Genomic DNA, 18,598 nt, shown 5'->3' on the forward strand with positions numbered 1-18,598 from the left:
GATGAATGCAATTGTGTGGTAGTTTGAGCATTCTTTGGTATTGCGTTTCTTAGAGATTGGAATGAAAACTGACCTTTTTCTGTCCTGTGGCCACTGCTGAGCTTTCCAAATGTGCTAGTGTATTAAGTGAAGCACTTTCACAGCATCATCTTTTAGGATGTGACCTTTCAGAAAAGCAGTTTTCATTCCAATCCCAAAGAAAGGCAATGCCAAAGAATGCTCAAAATACCACACAATTGCATTCATCTCACACGCTAGTAAAGTAATGCTCAAAATTCTCCAAGCCAGGCTTCAGCAATACGTGAACCATGAACTTCCAGATGTTCAAGCTGGTTTTAGAAAAGGCAGAGGAACCAGAGACCAAATTGCCAACATCTGCTGGATCATCAAAAAAGCAAGAGAGTTCCAGAAAAACGTTTATTTCTGCTTTATTGACTATGCCAAAGCCTTTGACTGTATGGATCACAATAAACTGTGGAAAATTCTGAAAGAGATGGGAATACCAGACCACCTGACCTGCCTCTTGAGAAATCTGTATGCAGGTCAGGAAGCAACAGTTAGAACTGGACATGGAACAACAGACTGGTTCCAAATAGGAAAAGGAGTACATCAAGGCTGTACATTGTCACCCTGCTTATTTAACTTCTATGCAGAGTACATCATGAGAAACGCTGGGCTGGAAGAAGCACAAGCTGGAATCAAGATTGCCAGGAGAAATATCAATAATCTCAGATATGCAGATGACACCACCCTTATGGCAGAAAGTGAAGAGGAACTAAAAAGCCTCTTGATGAAGGTGAAAGAGGAGAGTGAAAAAGTTGGCTTAAAACTCAACATTCAGAAAACGAAGATCATGGCATCTGGTCCCATCACTTCATGGGAAATAGATGGGGAAACAGTGGAAACAGTGTCGGACTTTATTGTTTTGGGATCCAAAATCACTGCAGACGGTGACTGCAGCCATGAAATTAAAAGACGCTTACTCCTTGGAAGAAAAGTTATGACCAACGTAGATAGCATATTCAAAAGCAGAAACATTACTTTGCCAACAAAGGTTCGTCTAGTCAAGGCTATGGTTTTTCCAGTGGTCATGTATGGATGTAAGAGTTGGACTGTGAAGAAAGCTGAGCGCCAAAGAATTGATGCTTTTGAACTGTGGTGTTGGAGAAGACTCTTGAGAGTCCCTTGGACTGCAAGGAGATCCAACCAGTCCATTCTGAAGGAGATCAGCCCTGGGATTTCTTTGGAAGGAATGATGCTAAAGCTGAAACTCCAGTACTTTGGCCACCTCATGCAAAGAGTTGACTCATTGGAAAAGACTCTGATGCTGGGAGGGATTGGGGGCAACAGGAGAAGGGGACGACAGAGGATGAGATGGCTGGATGGCATCACTGACTCGATGGACATGAGTCTGAGTGAGTTGGTGATGGACAGGGAGGCCTGGCATGCTGTGATTCATGGGGTCGGGAAGAGTCAGACACAACTGAGTGACTGAACTGAACTTAACTGATGCAAAGCACACAATGCTTCCTGGTTTTCTGTCTCATGAATTCCCCTCAGGACACACAGTCAGGAGAGTAGGGGGTGGGGATGGTAGGGCTACAGTGGCTGATAGCTTGATCCTTGTTTACAGAATGATAGGCAATATTCCCTATCCACAGTGGACACCCACCCAGTTGGTGTTAGAGCAGTGGTGTCAGGGTAGCAGCAGGCTCCTCTCAGCATCTGGACCCAAGCTGGTTTTCAGGAGTCCAACAGGAGTCCATTCTCTCTTGGGAGGCCAAAAGTGACAAGGTGCACATTGCACATTATCAATATTCCACTCTGTATCAGATACTGAGCTGACAATGTAGACAGATAAACTCAATGAGATTTCTGCTCTTGGTGATTAGCAGTGGAGAAAGCATTGAGCAATCTCCTTCCCAACTACAGTGTGGATCTATGCCACCCTCTCTAAACTCCAATACTGCCCACCTGCCTAGCACTTTCTCAAAGGACAGAGTGTGCCCAAGCCAAAGTTATGTGTTGTCTGTCATCAAAGGTAACCACATGAAACTCTACAAAGGCATGAGAGAAAGCTTTACGGATGCTGGGCCCCTGTTTCAGTAGCTTTAAGGATGCTGGGGCCCCTGTTTCAGTAGCTTTAAGGATGCTGGGGCCCCTGTTTCAGTAGCTTTAAGGATGCTGGGCCCCTGTTTCAGTAGCTTTAAGGATGCTGGGGCCCCTGTTTCAGTAGCTTTAAGGATGCTGGGGCCCCGTTTCAGTAGCTTTAAGGATGCTGGGGCCCCTGTTTCAGTAGCTTTAAGGATGCTGGGGCCCCTGTTTCAGTAGCTTTAAGGATGCTGGGGCCCCTGTTTCAGTAGCTTTAAGGATGCTGGGGCCCCTGTTTCAGTAGCTTTAAGGATGCTGGGGCCCCTGTTTCAGTAGCTTTAAGGATGCTGGGGCCCGTTTCAGTAGCTTTAAGGATGCTGGGGCCCCTGTTTCAGTAGCTTTAAGGATGCTGGGGCCCGTTTCAGTAGCTTTAAGGATGCTGGGGCCCCTGTTTCAGTAGCCATCTTTGCTGGAACACCTGGTTCTGCATCTATAAATTTGGTGAGTTCACATCTGGTTAGATTTTTGGCTTCTCGAGCAGATGGTTAAAGGAAGTTGCTAGTTACGTTTTCAGATCATGACTCCCATATCATCTTGAGATTAGGCAAGCCATTCTAGAAAAACATGCGTGGCAAAAAAGGGAGTTCAAGATAAATTTGGTCCAGCCACTCAGCAAACCCACACCCCACACCCCACTCCCCCTATCTGCAACCTGACAGCTTAAAGTTTGCTGAAGATGAAAACTGTTGGTGTGATTCCCATATGAGTTTACATACTTTTCCACCCAGATCTTCTTCCTCAAAAATACTCAGGGAAAACACTTAAAAATGTGTAGAAATCTCATTTTGAATTTACCTTTGATGGACTAGAAGCAGGCTCCCATCTCTTCTGAGCACCCAGACACCTTCAAAGGGGATGCAGCTTGATTTGGATAGGATCAATTTACCCCAGCTATTAAATCTGCACTTTTTCATTTTCAGGGCAGGTATCCTGGCCCCTTTATATTTTGACAAGATGTAGCAAGACCTGTATATAATAGGCTAGTATAGACACAACTGTATCAAATTTTTTTTTTTTTTTTAATGAGTGATGGAAAAGGTGATGCCATTTACTTACATGCTAAGAGTACAGTCCTTTGACTTGTGAAGGTTACCAACCTGGCTGTAACACTGAGGTAGAAATTGTTAGGCAGTTAGTGTAGGAACTCTGAGACCTCAGCCTATTTCAATAAACATCCCACTCCATTAACCTAAAATTATATCCTTTGTCCCAAATTCCTGGCTCTCAGAGAAATGTGTTCTGGGTCTGATAAATTATCAGCACTCAGATCCAGGAAAGGTAATTAACTTCTGTTCCATATGCCTGAGGGAAAAACAACTGGTGATCATTAATTTTTAGCACATACATCCGGTCCATTGTAAAATGGCTGGAGGTCATATAAAAGGGTCATGGTTGGCAACTAAATGTCTAAGACAACTTAAAACTTGAGGATCAAAAGATAACTCAGGAATGCTACAATAAAAATTGTGACCTTTAAGTTGATTGGTTAAAAATGACACATGCTAAGGGTAGAGCCAACCAGAAACGTATAGATCAATACTAGTAAGAATATAAACTACTACAGACAACGCTTTCAGGGGACACTTCATCCCCTATCAATGTCTACGCTGAGAGTTTTGTACTTGTCTTCTCTCTGAAATAAATTCTGTCTGCTTGCTACCCTGAGTGTTTGCGTGTTTGTGAAGTTCTTTCTTTAACTCTGAGAACAAGAACTCAGATTCCCGTTTCAGTATCCTTGGCTATAGCCTAGATACAAAAGGGAAGCCTGGCCCTTCCCACTTATATATGAATCTGGTCTTCCATTTCGTCTGCATTTTTTTTTTTTTTTAAATGGGGAATTGATAACACTGCAATGTACCTTGGTGATGATATGCACATTAATCATGGTACCTTGGTTGTTGACTATGATTTAGAGAGAGGATAAAATTCCCAGTCTGTATGGGATGGTCAAAGCAGGTTTGGATGGAACCCAGGGCTTTGTACTTGATGAACTTATGGCCCTTAATAACTAGCCAGCAGATGCTGGATGCCTTAGATGTGGGATGAGGCAGCAGGAGAGCCTGTCATCCAAACTTCATCCTGATGTTCATTTCCTGGTCAAGCACAGGTTCACATGTTACCTAATCTGTAGACTTGTTTGCATTGGAGCACTGGTGGGCATTGACTATTACTTATAAGATAAAACAGCATTAACTTCTGTTGCTAACAGAAAAACACCTGGGCTTGTTTGGTGGAACGGGGTGTGTGTGGGAGGGGGAGGTGACATAAATGTCATCAAATTCCCTGTATTACACTGCAAGCAGAAGTGTTTGTGCCTGATCAAAATTCTGCTTTTGGTAGAGGATGGAAACTATCCCATGGCAGAAAAGCAACCAGGACCAATCTCTTAAGTCTAAGGTTGGCACAGACTTGTGCCTTCTCTTCCACTTGTATCATGATTTTGTTGATTAAAAAAGACGCACAACTTGAGAGTTTTGAGATAAGTTTTATTTCAGGGCAAAATGAGGACTGCAACCTGGAGGACAGCACCTCAGACAGCTCTGAGACTGCTCCAAAGAGGCGGTGGGGGAACGGCAATACATAAGATTTTGGTGAAAGGGGAGTTCAATACAATGAAATGTTCACTTTATGAAAGTCTTTCTGCCAGTCATGAGGAGCTGATGGCATCATTTAGTGATTTAGTGCTTTTCAAGATATGAATAGATGCAAGGGTTGGGATCATGAAATCAGTTCCTGAAAAACTATCTGAAGACCTGGTTCCACGAGATTCCCTGGAGCACAAAGTGCCTCCATTCCATCCTGAACTCCCTCGGGGTGTTGAAGGTCAACAGCTGCAGCGGCACAGGGTTCAATGTCCGCAGAGGCAGATCCTCTTGTTCAGTCACTGGCAATGCTCTTGGCAAGTGCCAATTTGTAGTTGACAACTTATTAGCAAGGGACCTTTCCACCATTGGCTTAATCTTGGTTTTTCCCAGCTGGGGCAAGAGGTTAGGAGAGGTTGTATGAAAATGGCTGAAGTTGGGTGAAACAGCTAACAGCTATGGTGCGATCAGGAGTGTATCCTAATCCTGCTCCTGGTTACTGGGATTTCCCTAGTGGTCCAATGGCTAAGATTCCATGGCCCAGGTTTGATCCCACATGCCACAACTAAGAGTTTACATGTAGCAACTAAAGATCCTGCATGCCAGAAAAACCCCACATACCACAACTAAGACCTGGTACAGTCAAATATATATATATAAACAAAACATTAAAAAAAAAGTAAGTCATTACTTCCTCTCTCTTCTAAAAAGAGAGGTAATCAGATCAGGTGACCAGAACTACCTATCTGAGGCCTAAAAGTTTTATAAGGTGATGTCTGACATCCAGAAGGGCTATTTTCAGCATCCTCCCACTTCAAGTTCTTTTCTAAAACTTATATTTATTTCACTGTGCTGGTTTTCCTTGCTTTGTATAGGCCTTCTCTAGCTGTGGCGAGCAGGGACTGCTCTCTAGTTGTGGCGCTCAGGGTTCTCATTACGGTGGCTTCTCTTACTGTGGAGCACGGGCTCCAGAGCACAGGCTCAGTGGTTGTGGTGCACAGGCTTAGTTGCGCTGTGGCATGTGGGATCATCCAGATCAGAGACTGAACCCGAGACTCCTGCATTGGCAGGCGGACTCTACCACTGAGACACCAGGGAGCCCTCAAGTTCTCTTTGTCAGGCCAACTGATGAGCTCTCTCAGCTGTGCTACTCATACTGTTTTAATTGAAAAGTCAAACACGAATATTAATTCAGCAAGTCAAATTTTTATTTTGCACCTGTGAATTTATGGGAACAATGCCAAGGGATCAGAGGAAGGGGGAGGACAGATACTTTTTGGATGTGGGGTCTGCACATCCACGGGAAGGTACACACACAGTTCATCTGTCTGCCCAGCCACCCAGGAAGGGAGGGGAGGAAGGATGAAGTGAGTCGGTTCTATCTTCTGGAGAAGCTTTTTCCAGAACCCAATGGTTCCTCTGCATGGGAAGAACCTAGGATTTGAGCTGCACCATCCAGAGGGGCTTCTGAATCCAGGGGGAAGGTGAACTTCTGATTAGCTAGGTACCCTGGTCAGGTCTGAGTCAGTGAATTTGATACTCCCTCACAATATCTGGTGGGTACTGATAAGATATATAGCCTCCCCATGGGTTTCAATTCTGTTACACCCCCTTTTGTCTTTCTTACTTATGATCTGATTTTACAGATAAAATATACTAAATAGACCAGTTTTCTTCTTTTATACAAATATCTAAAGTGGGTGAGTTCATAACTTCCTCCCTTAATGGGACTGTTGGGCAAGAGTGCATACGTGGGTAGGGCAAATGTACACAGAATCTGGCCTCTATTTGAAATTTTCTCTTCCCTTGTCCTTCAAGATACATATTTTCCCCTTTTCTGGCAAGGTCAACCCAAGAGGGAAACTATTTAGAAAACAAAGAGCCCCAATAGTTTATTTCTTGTTCAGGGTATAACCAAATTATTTTATTGTATTTACTGTTCCTGGGTATATAGATGCATCTACACAGGCACAGAACTCATAACTGTAAAACTGTTACTATTCCATTGGCTTTGTTATCTCTTGATGTGGTAATGAAGTGACAAAGAGCAAAGGGTCTTGCATTCATTTGCCCGGCCTTACTGCCTGCTAATGGGACCTGACATATAAATATAAAACACAGGCCTGGTGGCCGGCTTTCTGAGTCAGTCATCGATACACCACAGCTTCCATGCTTTTTCATCACTGAGCTGAGCCAACCTGGCCAGTCTTTCAGGATCAAGACGATGGTTTTCATTGCTTGAGGCTTCACTACCAGTGTCACTCCCAGTCCAGAACCCCAGGCTACGAACTTTAAAGGCTATCCTGCAGAGGATCCCCAACTCTGGGAACAGAATCTTGAATCTGAGTTCTGCTTCCAATGGAACTCAGAGTAAGCTAAATCAACTTTGTACTAATTCATTTGAGAATGAGAAATATCAGCAGAACCTCAGGATTATCTAGTATTGTGGGTTAAATTGTCTTCCCATCCCCCAAATTCATATTGAAGTCCTAACCCCAGTACCTCAGAATGTGAACTTATTTGGAAATAGGGTCATTGCAGATATAATTAAGATGGGAACAGTCTGGAATCAGTAGGGCAGGCCCTACTCCATATGACTGGTATCTTTACAAAAAGGGGAAATTTGGAGACAGACACATACACAGGAACACCATGTAAAGACAGAGAAGATGGGGTGATGCTTCAACAAGACAAAGAACATCAACAATTGTCAGCAATCACTGAAGCTAAAGGAGAGGCAAGGAACAGATCCTTCCTTTACAAGAATCCAACCTTGCTGACACCTTGATCTTGGACTCCAGGCCTCCAGAACTGAAATGATGAATTTCTGTTGTTCTGAGCCACCCAGCTTTTAACTTTGTTACAGCAGCCTTAAGGAATTAATACAACTGGCACACGAAGTTAATATATATATAGAATGACTTCACCAAAAGTTATGTTTCTCCTGCTCAGCTCATCCAGACACAAGAACTTCTCATTCATGGGACCTGAGCTCTCCTTTACGGGACCTGAGTGAGCTCTCCTTTCCTAGACATGACACAATGGGGAAGGGAAAGTTAAGCGCCTTTCAAATGATGGTGCAGTCACTTCTATCCCACAACCGAGTATACCAAGGACCTTCAAGGTACAAAGAAAGGACACTTTCTTTGTAGTGTGTGCCAACAAACAAATTAAAATGTGGGCTTTAACGTGGGCTTTGCCATGAATGAGCTCACAATTCCCAATAACCAGTCACCACCATAAAAGAAAGACTTCCCTTTGGCAAGCTATAAAGTCCCCCACAAAGGCTTCTGAGCCTGGAAGGGCCATCTGATCATTCTGAGGTGTTCTTATGGACCAGATGGTGCCTGGGACACAGACTTCTGATGACGTGACATGGCTTGGTGTGCTTGGCCCTGCTGCCCTTGTGCCAACAGGTCCAGCCCCACCTTACTGTCTTCCTCCTAACCTATCACCCCACCTGCAGCTTCCTGCTGTCAGGTAGGAAGAAATTACCTCCAGACGTCAGGATGGGGTAGGAATTCAGACAGGGCAGGAAGGGAGTACACTGCAAGCTGGCAAGGGACAGACCCCTCAAAGGTTTCCTGTGGTAGGGGGTACCCCAGTCCCTTCACCAGGTGGGAAGCACTGAACAGGGTTCTCTTAGACCCGAAACACCGGGCAAGTCAAAGCTGGTGCTGACACACTCTCCTGGTTTTCGGCACAGCAGAGACAGAGCAAATACTTAACTGGCCACTATCTCGTTTCTACCTGAGAGTTAAAGGTCAGGAGGACGTGGTCTCTGTCCTGGGGGAGTCTGAAACCAGTCAGTACCAAGCACAAGTGGGATACACTCTACCCACGCTGGAGCTGCACGCAAAAATGTGTGCTAAGCCCCCGACTCAGTAGGAGTTCAGAGCCTGCTTGGACCGGCGCTTCATGTGCAGGCGCTGGTGGCGGAGGAGGTCAGAGTTCTGGGAAAAGCTTTTGACGCAGTACCTGCACTGAAAGGGCTGGGACTTGTCCATGTGAATGTTACTGCGGTGCCGGGCCAGGTGCTCAGGCCGCTGGAACACCTTCCCGCAATCACAGCACTGGCAGCGCAGCTTGGCCTTGCCCTTTGTCAGCAGGTCGTCGGAATCCCCACCCGTGGTCCCTGACGCCTCCTGTTCTTTCTTCTTCACTAACTCTAGTCCGTCTGGCTGCAAGTGTATCCGCCTGTGTGAGAGCAGGTGGGAGTTGAGGCGGAAGCTCTTCCCACAAGCACCGCACCTAAAAGGTTTCTGGACCTCGTGGGTCTCCAGGTGCCCATCTAGGTCCTCGCTGTCACTGAACAGCTCCCCGCACACCGAGCACTCGTGTGGCTTCTCCTGCTCTCTGCGGCTCCGCAGGTGTCGGATGAAGTTGACCCTCCAGCGGAAGATTTTGCCACAGTTAGGGCACACGTAGGACTTTTTAGAGGAGGTCTGCACCTCACCCGCTGCCTCAATGCCGCTCCGGTGGGAGATGGGGAGGCTGTGCTGCTTCTCTGTGGGGCTCCGCGGCTCGTCTGTGCAGTAGGGGCCAAGCTGGGAGTCCTCATCTCCAGAGCTGGACAGCACAATCTCGATTGTCACCTCCTCATCCAGGCTATTCTCGGGGAATGGTGCATCACCTCCCACTACCAGAAAGCAACAAGGTGATCAGTGATGCTGCCCAGGCCACATCCGAGCCCCTGCAAACCCTACCCAAGAAGGTTCTGCGTTGGTCCAGAAACCCACATTTTTGTAAGGAATCTTCCCCTGCAGCTATCTCTGTGGTATGCCTTGTGAGAAGGAATCCCTTAGCATGGGCCACACTGCTAACCCATTCTGCATACCTCTTTCTTCTCTCACTTCCCTACCTTTTTCTCCTAAATCCCCAGATCCAGTCCTTTTATTCGTTTCTTTTCTAGCCACTGAGATCCCTCCAAGCTTTAAGACTGTATCTATCTGTGTAAGCCTTGACCATTTACACATTATTTAACTCTACCTTTCTTAATCAGACAAGGGAAAAATTGTCAGGGTGCATTAAAAGCCTTAAGACAGAGAAGGGTCCTGTATTCTATAAACAGTGACAGGAGGCTGCCAGCTACCATATTTTAGGCACTTAAATTCCCTAGGGGCTGTTCAAGACTTCTGACATGCACAAGGCCATTTGATCCTGGACACAAGCCAATAATGTACTACTTGCCATTATAAACATAGGCAAACTCAGGTCACATGCTTAAGGGCTCAGGGCTAGTGATATTGAGCCCTGCTGTGATGGTAGGGCTTTTCAAAGGCTCCAGATTACTCAAGGTCATCTCTCCCTCTCTGTATCATATCAGAGGCCAACCAACAGCCACTAGCGGTAATGCATAAAGATGCACTGGACTTTATAAACTAACTAAAGCTGGCTCAATGGATCTTGAGTCTGTGATGTTGGAAAGATGTACTGTGGGGAGGAGCTGGGTGGGCAGTGGGGACCCTGATATGAGGTCCTTGCCTGCAGCCCAGAGACCATTACACAGCTTTCCTTACAGTTGTTTCCTCATTTTTGTGAAATGAGGGGCTCAGGTCTAAAACAGGGGTGGGGGATAGTGGTGCCAGGTCCTTTGAGACAATAATAGGCATATGGTTATTCTGGACTTAACTGCTAGAAGAAGGAGAGTTGTGGCAGCTTAGGGAAGTGAGGGCAGGTGAAACTGGACAGAACCTAGCAGGAACACCCAATACCATAGCAAGCAGGAGAGACACTGGGCAGTGGAAGAGTCTATGCGGGTATTTACCCATACATCAGAGCACAAGTGTGAGGGGACTGGGTACAATGTGAAATGGGGGAGTAGGAAGGAAAGACTTGAAGATTTAGAAAATTTTCAGTCTATCTATTCTGCAAAAAATGAGAAAGTACGTTCTGGAGAGAATACCAAGCATGTGGCAGGACAACCACGGATCCTATCGACCATCTAAGAAGCCAAGAGTGGAGATGAGATAATCCAGGAATGGTCTGTAGAGGACCCTCTTGTCCGATGGCCTGGATCCTTGTCAATTTCATGGGCGACCAACAGTGTTTCTGAGAATATCCATCTTGGAATAAAAAGGAAAGAGGATGAACTAAAGGAAGGCTTTCAGATGTCAAAGGCAGTCCATGATGTCAAAGAGTTGGACAAGACTGAGCAACTAACACTACTACCTCTATCAAACTTCTAAAATAAACTAATAGAGCTATCTGGATGCAAACATGGATTATCCTTGAAAGAAAAGGAAGACAGCCCCAAAGGCAGTTCAGAGGTTGACAGAGCTGCCACTGCATCCACAGGCACATGGGATGGACAAAGCACTGAGCCAAAGATGAATCTCAAACCCTAACATCTAATGGAATTTGCCCTGTTAGGATTCAGACTTTCCTGGGAACCATCAGTCTTTCTTCTTAGATGATATTTAGATTAAGTTATGGATTTAGAGCTGATGCTGGAAGAGATTAAGGGATGTTGGGATAGAATGGATGTATTTTATATATGAGAAGTATGAATTATGGGAGAACAGAGAGTGAACGGGAACAAGTATGGATTATGGGGGAACAGAGGGTGAAGTATTACAGGCTGAATTGCACCCTCCTAAAAATACATGATGAAGTCTTAACCCCCAGTAATCAAGAATGTGACTATAGTTGGAGATAAGATCTTTCAAGAGATGATATGCAAGAGACCTCTTGGAAGAAGAGATTAGGACATAGACATGCAGAGAGATGACCATGCGAAGACGCAGGGAGAGGACAGCTGTCTGCAAGCCAAGAAGAGAGGCCGTAGGAGAAACCTCTCTACTGAAAACTTGATCTCAATCTTCTAAACCTCCACAATGTTGAGAAAATCAGTTTCTGTTGTTTGAGCCTCCCAGTCTGCAGTACTTCATTATATCATTCCTAGGAGACTAATGTAGTACATATGGGATTCATGCATATGTGCTAAGTCATTTCAGTAGTGTCTGACTCTTTGCAACACTGTGGACTGTAGCCCACCAGGCTCCTCTGTCCACGTGATTTTTCAGGCAAGAATACTGCAGTGGGTTGCCATGTCCTCCTTCAGGGGATCTCCTAAACCCAGGGATCGAACCTGTGTGCCTTAGGTCTCCTGCATTGGCAGATGGTTTCCTTATCACCAGTGCCACCTGGGAAGCCCACATATGGGATGACAGCCCCCTGAAACCAGATGAAGTGACTAAAAATGGATGCAAAGTTTCTAAAAAGGGGAAAATAATTCAACAATAATGTTGCTGTGTGCCATTGACACAACAGTGTAAAGAATTTCTAGTAGATGAGATGAGACTTACAGAGGTGTGTCCATAACACTGCAGAGAAAAAGTAACATTAGGGATGTCTCAGCTCAGCACTGAGATAATATTATGGGTGATTGGGGGAAGGTGCAGGGCAAGAGAGAAGCTAAACTGTTAGGATAACAGTAGAGAAAACAGGGAAAAGTTACTGGTTATAAGTGCTTTTACTTGTATTGTATCAATCTTCAACAATAACCCCATAAGGTAGACTTGACTATTATCTCTATCTTACAGGAGAAAAATTTAAAACAGAGGTAAAATAGCCCAAGGTTCAGGGGAACTGTGCTTAACTGGGGATGGGGGTAGGGGTATGTACTAAGATTATGACTATGCTCTTCCAAGGCCAAGGAACAAAGGCTGCTTTGTATTTTCAAGAACAAAAAGCTCATGACCAGGTTGATGGCTAACTCCTCAAGAAGGGTAAGCTGTGGCTTGGGAATAAATCATTCCCTGTCAGCTGGAGGTGCTAAGGAGAGAAGCAGGAGGATAGGAAGCTATATGTAAAAAAATAAGTAAATAAAGACACCGTAACAAATATATCCTTATAACGTTAGGATGGGGAGGCTTTCTTAAGCAAGATACACAAAAAAAGAGATGAATAATTGTATTTACATATTTAAAATGTTTTTTAAAAGAACATTTCTGTGCAGACTTCCCTGGTAGTCCAGTGGCTAAGAATCCGCCTGCTAATGTGGGGGACACAGGTTTGACCCCTTCTTTAGAAAGAGCCATGTTGTCACAGGGTAGCTAATCCCATGCGCCACAGCTACTGAAGCCTGAGTGCCTAGAGCCCATGCTCCACAACAAGAAAGGCTACCGCAATGAGAAGCCCATGTACCACAATGATGAGTAGCCCCTGCTCACTGTAACGAGAGAAAACTGGCAAGCAGCAATAAAGACTCAGTACAGTCAAAAATAAATAAATAAATAAAATTTAAAAATTATGTGCTAAAAGACACATAAAGTTAAAAAGTAGTAAGAATTATGTACAAATAATTAGAACAGGGTTTCCCCAGTGGCTCTGCAGTAAAGAATCTACCTGCAATGCAGGAGACACAGGAGATGCATCCTGGGTTGGGATGATCCCCTAAAGGAGGGCATGACAACCCACACCAGTATTCTTGCCTGGAGAATCCCACGGGCAGAGGAGCCTGGCAAGCTACAGTCCATGGTGTCGCAAAGAGTCGGACATAACTGAAGTGACTGAGAACGCACGCATGCACTTAGGAGGCAATTCACGGAAAAGGCAAGCAGATATGGAATAAAGAGCATGGGGTCTGGAGCCTAATCACATGGGTTCAGATCCTCAGTCTGATACTATGGGCCAAGGATTTGTGTCTTTCCAAAATTTCTATGCTGAAGCACTAATTCCCAATGTGATGGTATGTAAAGTGGGGTCTTTGGAAGGTAATTAGGTTTATATGAGATTTTGAAGGTGGGACTTTTGTGATAGGATTAGTACTTTTATAAGAAGAGGAGACAAGAGTTCTGTGTACCAAGGAAAGGTCATGTGAGCACATTAGGGAGAAGGAAGCCAACTAAAAGCCAGGAAGAGAGTCCTCACCACACACTGAATCTGCTGCTGACCTGATCTCCGATTTCTCAATCTCCAGAACTGTGAGAAATATATTTATACTGTTTAACAGAACATATCTCTTTGGTATTCTGATCTAGTAGCCTGTGCTGACTAAGATGGTATTTATCTCAGAAGGTGCATAAAGATACATGAATATAATCACATAAAGACCTTATACTGGTGCAGTGCTTGGGACATAAAGACACAGAGCTTACCAAATGTGAAGGGGGAAGGGCAAAAATGAAGAAAAAAGAAAAGGACCAAAGAGTATTCACTAGGCAATTCACAGAAAAAACACAATAAACAAGATATTCAGTCTCAGTGGTAGCATTATAATGTGTGGTTGGACTGACACAAATGGAACTGGTTGGAAGGATCCTTTGTTGAGCGTGGATGTGGCTATGCAGACCCTTCACCTGCTGTGAGGAAGTGTGGGAAGAACTACCAAAATAAAAACGATGCCTATTCTCTGCAATCTATCATCTCACTGATCTTAGATAGATAGCAACCCTTAGCTTCTTGCCATTTCAAAATAGATTTGGTATCAGAGCTCAGCAATGGGAGAGTAAAAACTCCCCTGTGGTAATGAAAATCCACATTCTGTAAGTATGCTGCCAGGGCTGAGACTTCCTGTGAGCAGGCAGAAGCAGAGAGGATTCAAACTTCATCCTGAGAATCAAGCTGAACTGGGAATAAGCCACACAGGGACGATCACCCTCGGCACGCAGAAGCAGGCTCCTCAGAAAACCAGGGCATCAAAGTTTGTGGGGAGGGAGTACTGTCAACCTAGATCTGCTGTAGATTTACAAAAACAGAAAATCCCTTTAGTCTACACAGGATAGGGGGTGAATGCAAATGACTGTGAACTCTGCATGATACTAGGTGGAAATACCAGAATATCACGCAAATCTTGCCTCCAAAAGGTATCAAATTGTGCATGAGTCACTGTAGTGGATTTAAGTAAGGACTGGAGACTCAGGAGTCTAAATGTTGCTGGGCACACTCTCCAGTGGTCCTCCTTTTAGCATTCTGCTAACCTGTTCTTTAATTGCAACATTGCCCAGGGACTCTGGTCTTTATGCTCAGAGAAGAAATACACAGACCATGTGTCCAAAAGCACTATGTCAGCACCCTGCCTCAACCAACCCACAAGAGAAAGGCATGGAGGGGAAGGCCTCAGATTGGGAGTCAGCTGGAAAAGATCCTAGAAAAACAAAGCTAGGGCAAGCAGCCTCAGGAACTCTCAGTAACTGTCAGCAGAAATTTCAGAAAGTTCAATTCCTGAACCTACATCACCCCCACCACCACCAGCACAGATGTATATACATATACAACACACATGCATGCACATATATCACATATGCACAATTTCACACACACAACACAGCAGACATTATATAAACATACATGTACCACATACATAAATGCCCACAGGCATGCTCACATGTATACAACACATGCCACATACCCTGCACGTGTACACACTCACACACAATACACCAAACATACTACATACACACACAGCATACATGCCATTACCACATTCATGCACACACATACACGGATGCACATGTACACATCATACCCCCATGCTACATGCACCCACATACTACACACATATATACACACTCAAGCCACACATCACACACAGGTGCACCCACCCCCACACCCTCCTAAGAATTCCTTTACCTGGGCAGGTGCTTTGAGGGAGCACTGTCTGCTGGCTTGTCTGGAACTCTGGCACCTGCAGCTCATCCCGCTTTCTTCTTTCTTCTACCTGGAATGGCTGGAGACTTGGAAAGTCTTTCCAGAGAAGAAAATGAAAAATTCATTTTTCCTACTGCTGCAGCACTACCTGGAAAAGGCATCTTAAGAGATGTCAGGCTATGATCCAAGAGCAGGCCTGGGCTCTCTCTCAGGACAGTCTCTCAGTAAATTAATGTCTGATGAGCAAATGAATCTGCCAGCAAAATGGGCCAACACCATAAACGTGGGTTTTGAAGCTAGAGAGCATGAACGTGGATCTGGGTCCTGCCCCGTCCACTTGACTGCGGACAAGGAACTGCCACCCACGCTGTCATTTTCACTTTCCGTGGTGGGATTTCCAGTACTCCACGCAGACCCTGCATAAACACGGTCTGGACAGTCTGCTGGGGCAGAGACAGGATGGGAAACTGAGCACACCAGAGGCCCTGGCTGCTTGTTCCAGGTGGGGGTGGCGAGTGGAATACTGGTCTGCTCTGTGCCAGCTCAAAGTCCCAAGAGAAAGGAGGCCTGGTGGTACTGCTGGCACGGTACAAAGCTTTTCCCCTGAAGAAGCAGGCATCTTAAGGCATTAAAGCACAGTGGCTACAAACACAAGCTCTGCTGACATGGAAAGCTGGGGGTAGGGGCAGAGGGGTGGGAAATGCTGCTTCTGAGCTGTGGCATGTCAACCAAACCCCAGCACCTCCCCAAGCCTCAGTTTCCTTACACTTCCTGAAGTATGTGGCTGGAAGAAGACAGGTGAGGCACCCAGAGGCACTGTGTCCAGTGCCCAGCTAAGAGGTGGCATGCCCTCCTCTTCTCCTACCTGACTTTTGGAGAGTATCTGACCTCACTTTTAAAGGGGTCATTGCGTTGTTACCACAAGCCAGGTGTTACTTACAGCAGAGGAGAAAGATATTCCTATTATATCCTAGGTCCTGGTTGAAAGAGGGCAATCCCCACACCTGGGAAAACTGAAATACCACATCCTTTCCATAAGGAATGAGGGATGGGGCAGGATTCATTCTACCAAGACATGGTCCAGGGGTGATAGAGGGCTCAGGGAGTGGCAGAAGGAGCAGGCCTGCCTCTGGCCAGCAGCAGCCTTCCATTCCACTGAGTTCTGGTATCATTCCTCACCCAAGTAGGAGACCTGGGACACGTCCTTCCCCTGGAAGTCCTGCAACTCTGGAACACGTGGCTCATTCTCTTCTCCCTGGGAGAGATCCAGCTGAGCAGCTGCATCATCTATTCACAGAAAGGGAAGGATATGCATTTATCAGGCCTCTGCTCCCACAGGAAACCAGGGTGGGAGGACAGTTGTGACTCTGAGACAGGTAGAGGAGAGAGAAGTTGGAGGGACACACAACACACCAAGAACACCAACAGGGGCCATGCAGGGAACGTGGAAGGACCAGGGCAAGCAGGGAGAGGGCAGGGGAGGGGGACACTAAAGGGGAAGTTGTGGGCTTGGGATAACTCTTTCAGGCCTATCAGAAAACCAGCAATGAAAAGAGTCAGAATAAGAACGATAGAAGAAGAGTAATGCAAGGGATACAAGTTATATTTGATTGTGTACGTAAAACAGGTAACAAGCCTAACTTTCATGTGATAGCACCAAGCAATGGTTAATCTGCAGAGTGGCCTTGGCACCGCTGTGCACAGGTGCCTCCCATTAGGGTGGACAGTGAGGTAAGATGTGGACCCCCAGGTCCCTGGTCTCAGGAGAGAGCTGAGTTAAGTCTTACTTGGAGGCAGTGAGACCCCACAGTCTTCTCCAATGATGAACTCTCCGTAGAAGCCAGTCTGGGCAGGGTCTAGAAGGGACCAGTCCTCTTCTGAGAAGCAGAAGATCATATCCTTGAAAGGAGAAACCCGGTTCTGAAACCACAGAACAAGTACACCTCAATCCAGGCACAAGCTAGGGGAGGGATGTGGGAAGGAAGATGAGTCTGAGGCAAAGCCCCTAGCAACACATACAGCTGGGATAAAGACAAAGCAGAGAGGCTGCTCCAGAGCTCACAGTCTCCCCAGTTCTAGCCTGAGATCCACCCTCAGATGTATATGGTTTGGCAGAATCCAAACTAGTGGCCAAGGATGTGTAGGACAGGTCTTCGTACACAGTGCTGGAGAGGCTGCATATCTACAACCCTAAGCAGGCAAATGCAGAATGTGCTCAAATGATCAATGTAATGCAGAGATCCCAGTTCTAGAATTTATTCTACACATGTGCAGCATGAGGTCTATATGAGCTCCTCTGCTGCAGCACTGGTGATGATTGTTAAATTTATTCTCAACAGAAGACTGTTTATGTATGCTGCAGAATATCCTATAAAGCATAATCACCAGTATTAGAAAAAAATAAGAGCTTATTTGTCCTGAGTAGGAAGCCCTCCAAGGTGTATTGTTACATGAAAAAAGCATCGTGCAAAGATGGTCTAGATCCCACCTAGAAGTCTTGACCATTGGCTGCTTCTGCAGAGTGAGCTAGGACTTCCCAGATAAGTGTAATATTGAGACTTTTCTTATACTTTGTGTCATGAACCATGGGAATGTATCAAAAATTAACTTTGATTTGTGACATGATGGCACATCCACATAATATCAAGAGACCATAAAAATAAGTCTTTTACAATATGGAATTACAATACTTTGCCAGTTAGAGCATGATGTTAGGTTCTCAAATTACCTGTAAATACTGATATAACAATAGATTAATGGCAAATGTAAATGTCACTGAAAAATTACTCAGTTTGTAGTAATCTGGAACCTCGATCATTTGACAGAATAGTTGGGAGATGTAAAATGTGAAAGATGGACAATTACTGGTCTAGTTGAGATTTCTGTTTGCAACTTCTAATTCCAGAACAGAAATACATAAGTACATTTCTACTAAGCATGTCACTATACATTGGCTTAACGTGCACATATTTTCTGCAAAGGGTTTTAATCACAAAGCATTTAAAATAAAATTCTATTTGGGGTTTTTAAAAAGAGCCCTTTATACACTTAATTGGAAAAGACTTCAAAATATTACCAGTTATTGCCATACGGTTGCCCTGGGGCCAGGTGCCAGGAGGAAGGGACATGGGAATGGCTGGGTAAGGAGAATTTTTGTTAATTTTCTGTTACTGACCATGTGGTATGTGGGATTTTAATTGCCTGAACAGGGGTTGAACCCATGTATCCGGCATTAGAAGCATGGAGTTTTAAAAACTGGACCACCAGGGGAG

General features: G+C 45.1%; 1 protein-coding gene across 3 annotated transcripts in view; it reads right to left on the bottom strand.

The window, feature by feature from the left end:
- Nucleotides 1-5,919: 5,919 nt before the first annotated feature.
- Nucleotides 5,920-18,598, bottom strand: part of ZNF496 (zinc finger protein 496) — a 46,005-nt gene continuing 33,326 nt past the window's right edge. Inside the window, exons 6-9 of one of the 3 annotated variants that reach the window (XM_015472165.3) lie at nt 17,114-17,225; nt 16,506-16,613; nt 15,309-15,422; nt 5,920-9,372 (exon numbers count right to left, since the gene is read on the bottom strand). In XM_015472165.3, the coding sequence (XP_015327651.1) occupies nt 8,615-9,372; nt 15,309-15,422; nt 16,506-16,613; nt 17,114-17,225 (1,092 nt within the window). In that variant the 3' untranslated portion in view covers nt 5,920-8,614. Of the gene's footprint in view, nt 9,373-15,308; nt 15,423-16,505; nt 16,614-17,113; nt 17,247-18,598 lie in introns of all 3 variants that reach the window. The other 2 variants (XM_024994295.2, NM_001205929.1) reach the window with 2 other exon arrangements.

Source organism: Bos taurus, chromosome 7 (genome assembly GCF_002263795.3).
Source record: "Bos taurus isolate L1 Dominette 01449 registration number 42190680 breed Hereford chromosome 7, ARS-UCD2.0, whole genome shotgun sequence".
NCBI lineage: Eukaryota > Metazoa > Chordata > Mammalia > Artiodactyla > Bovidae > Bos > Bos taurus.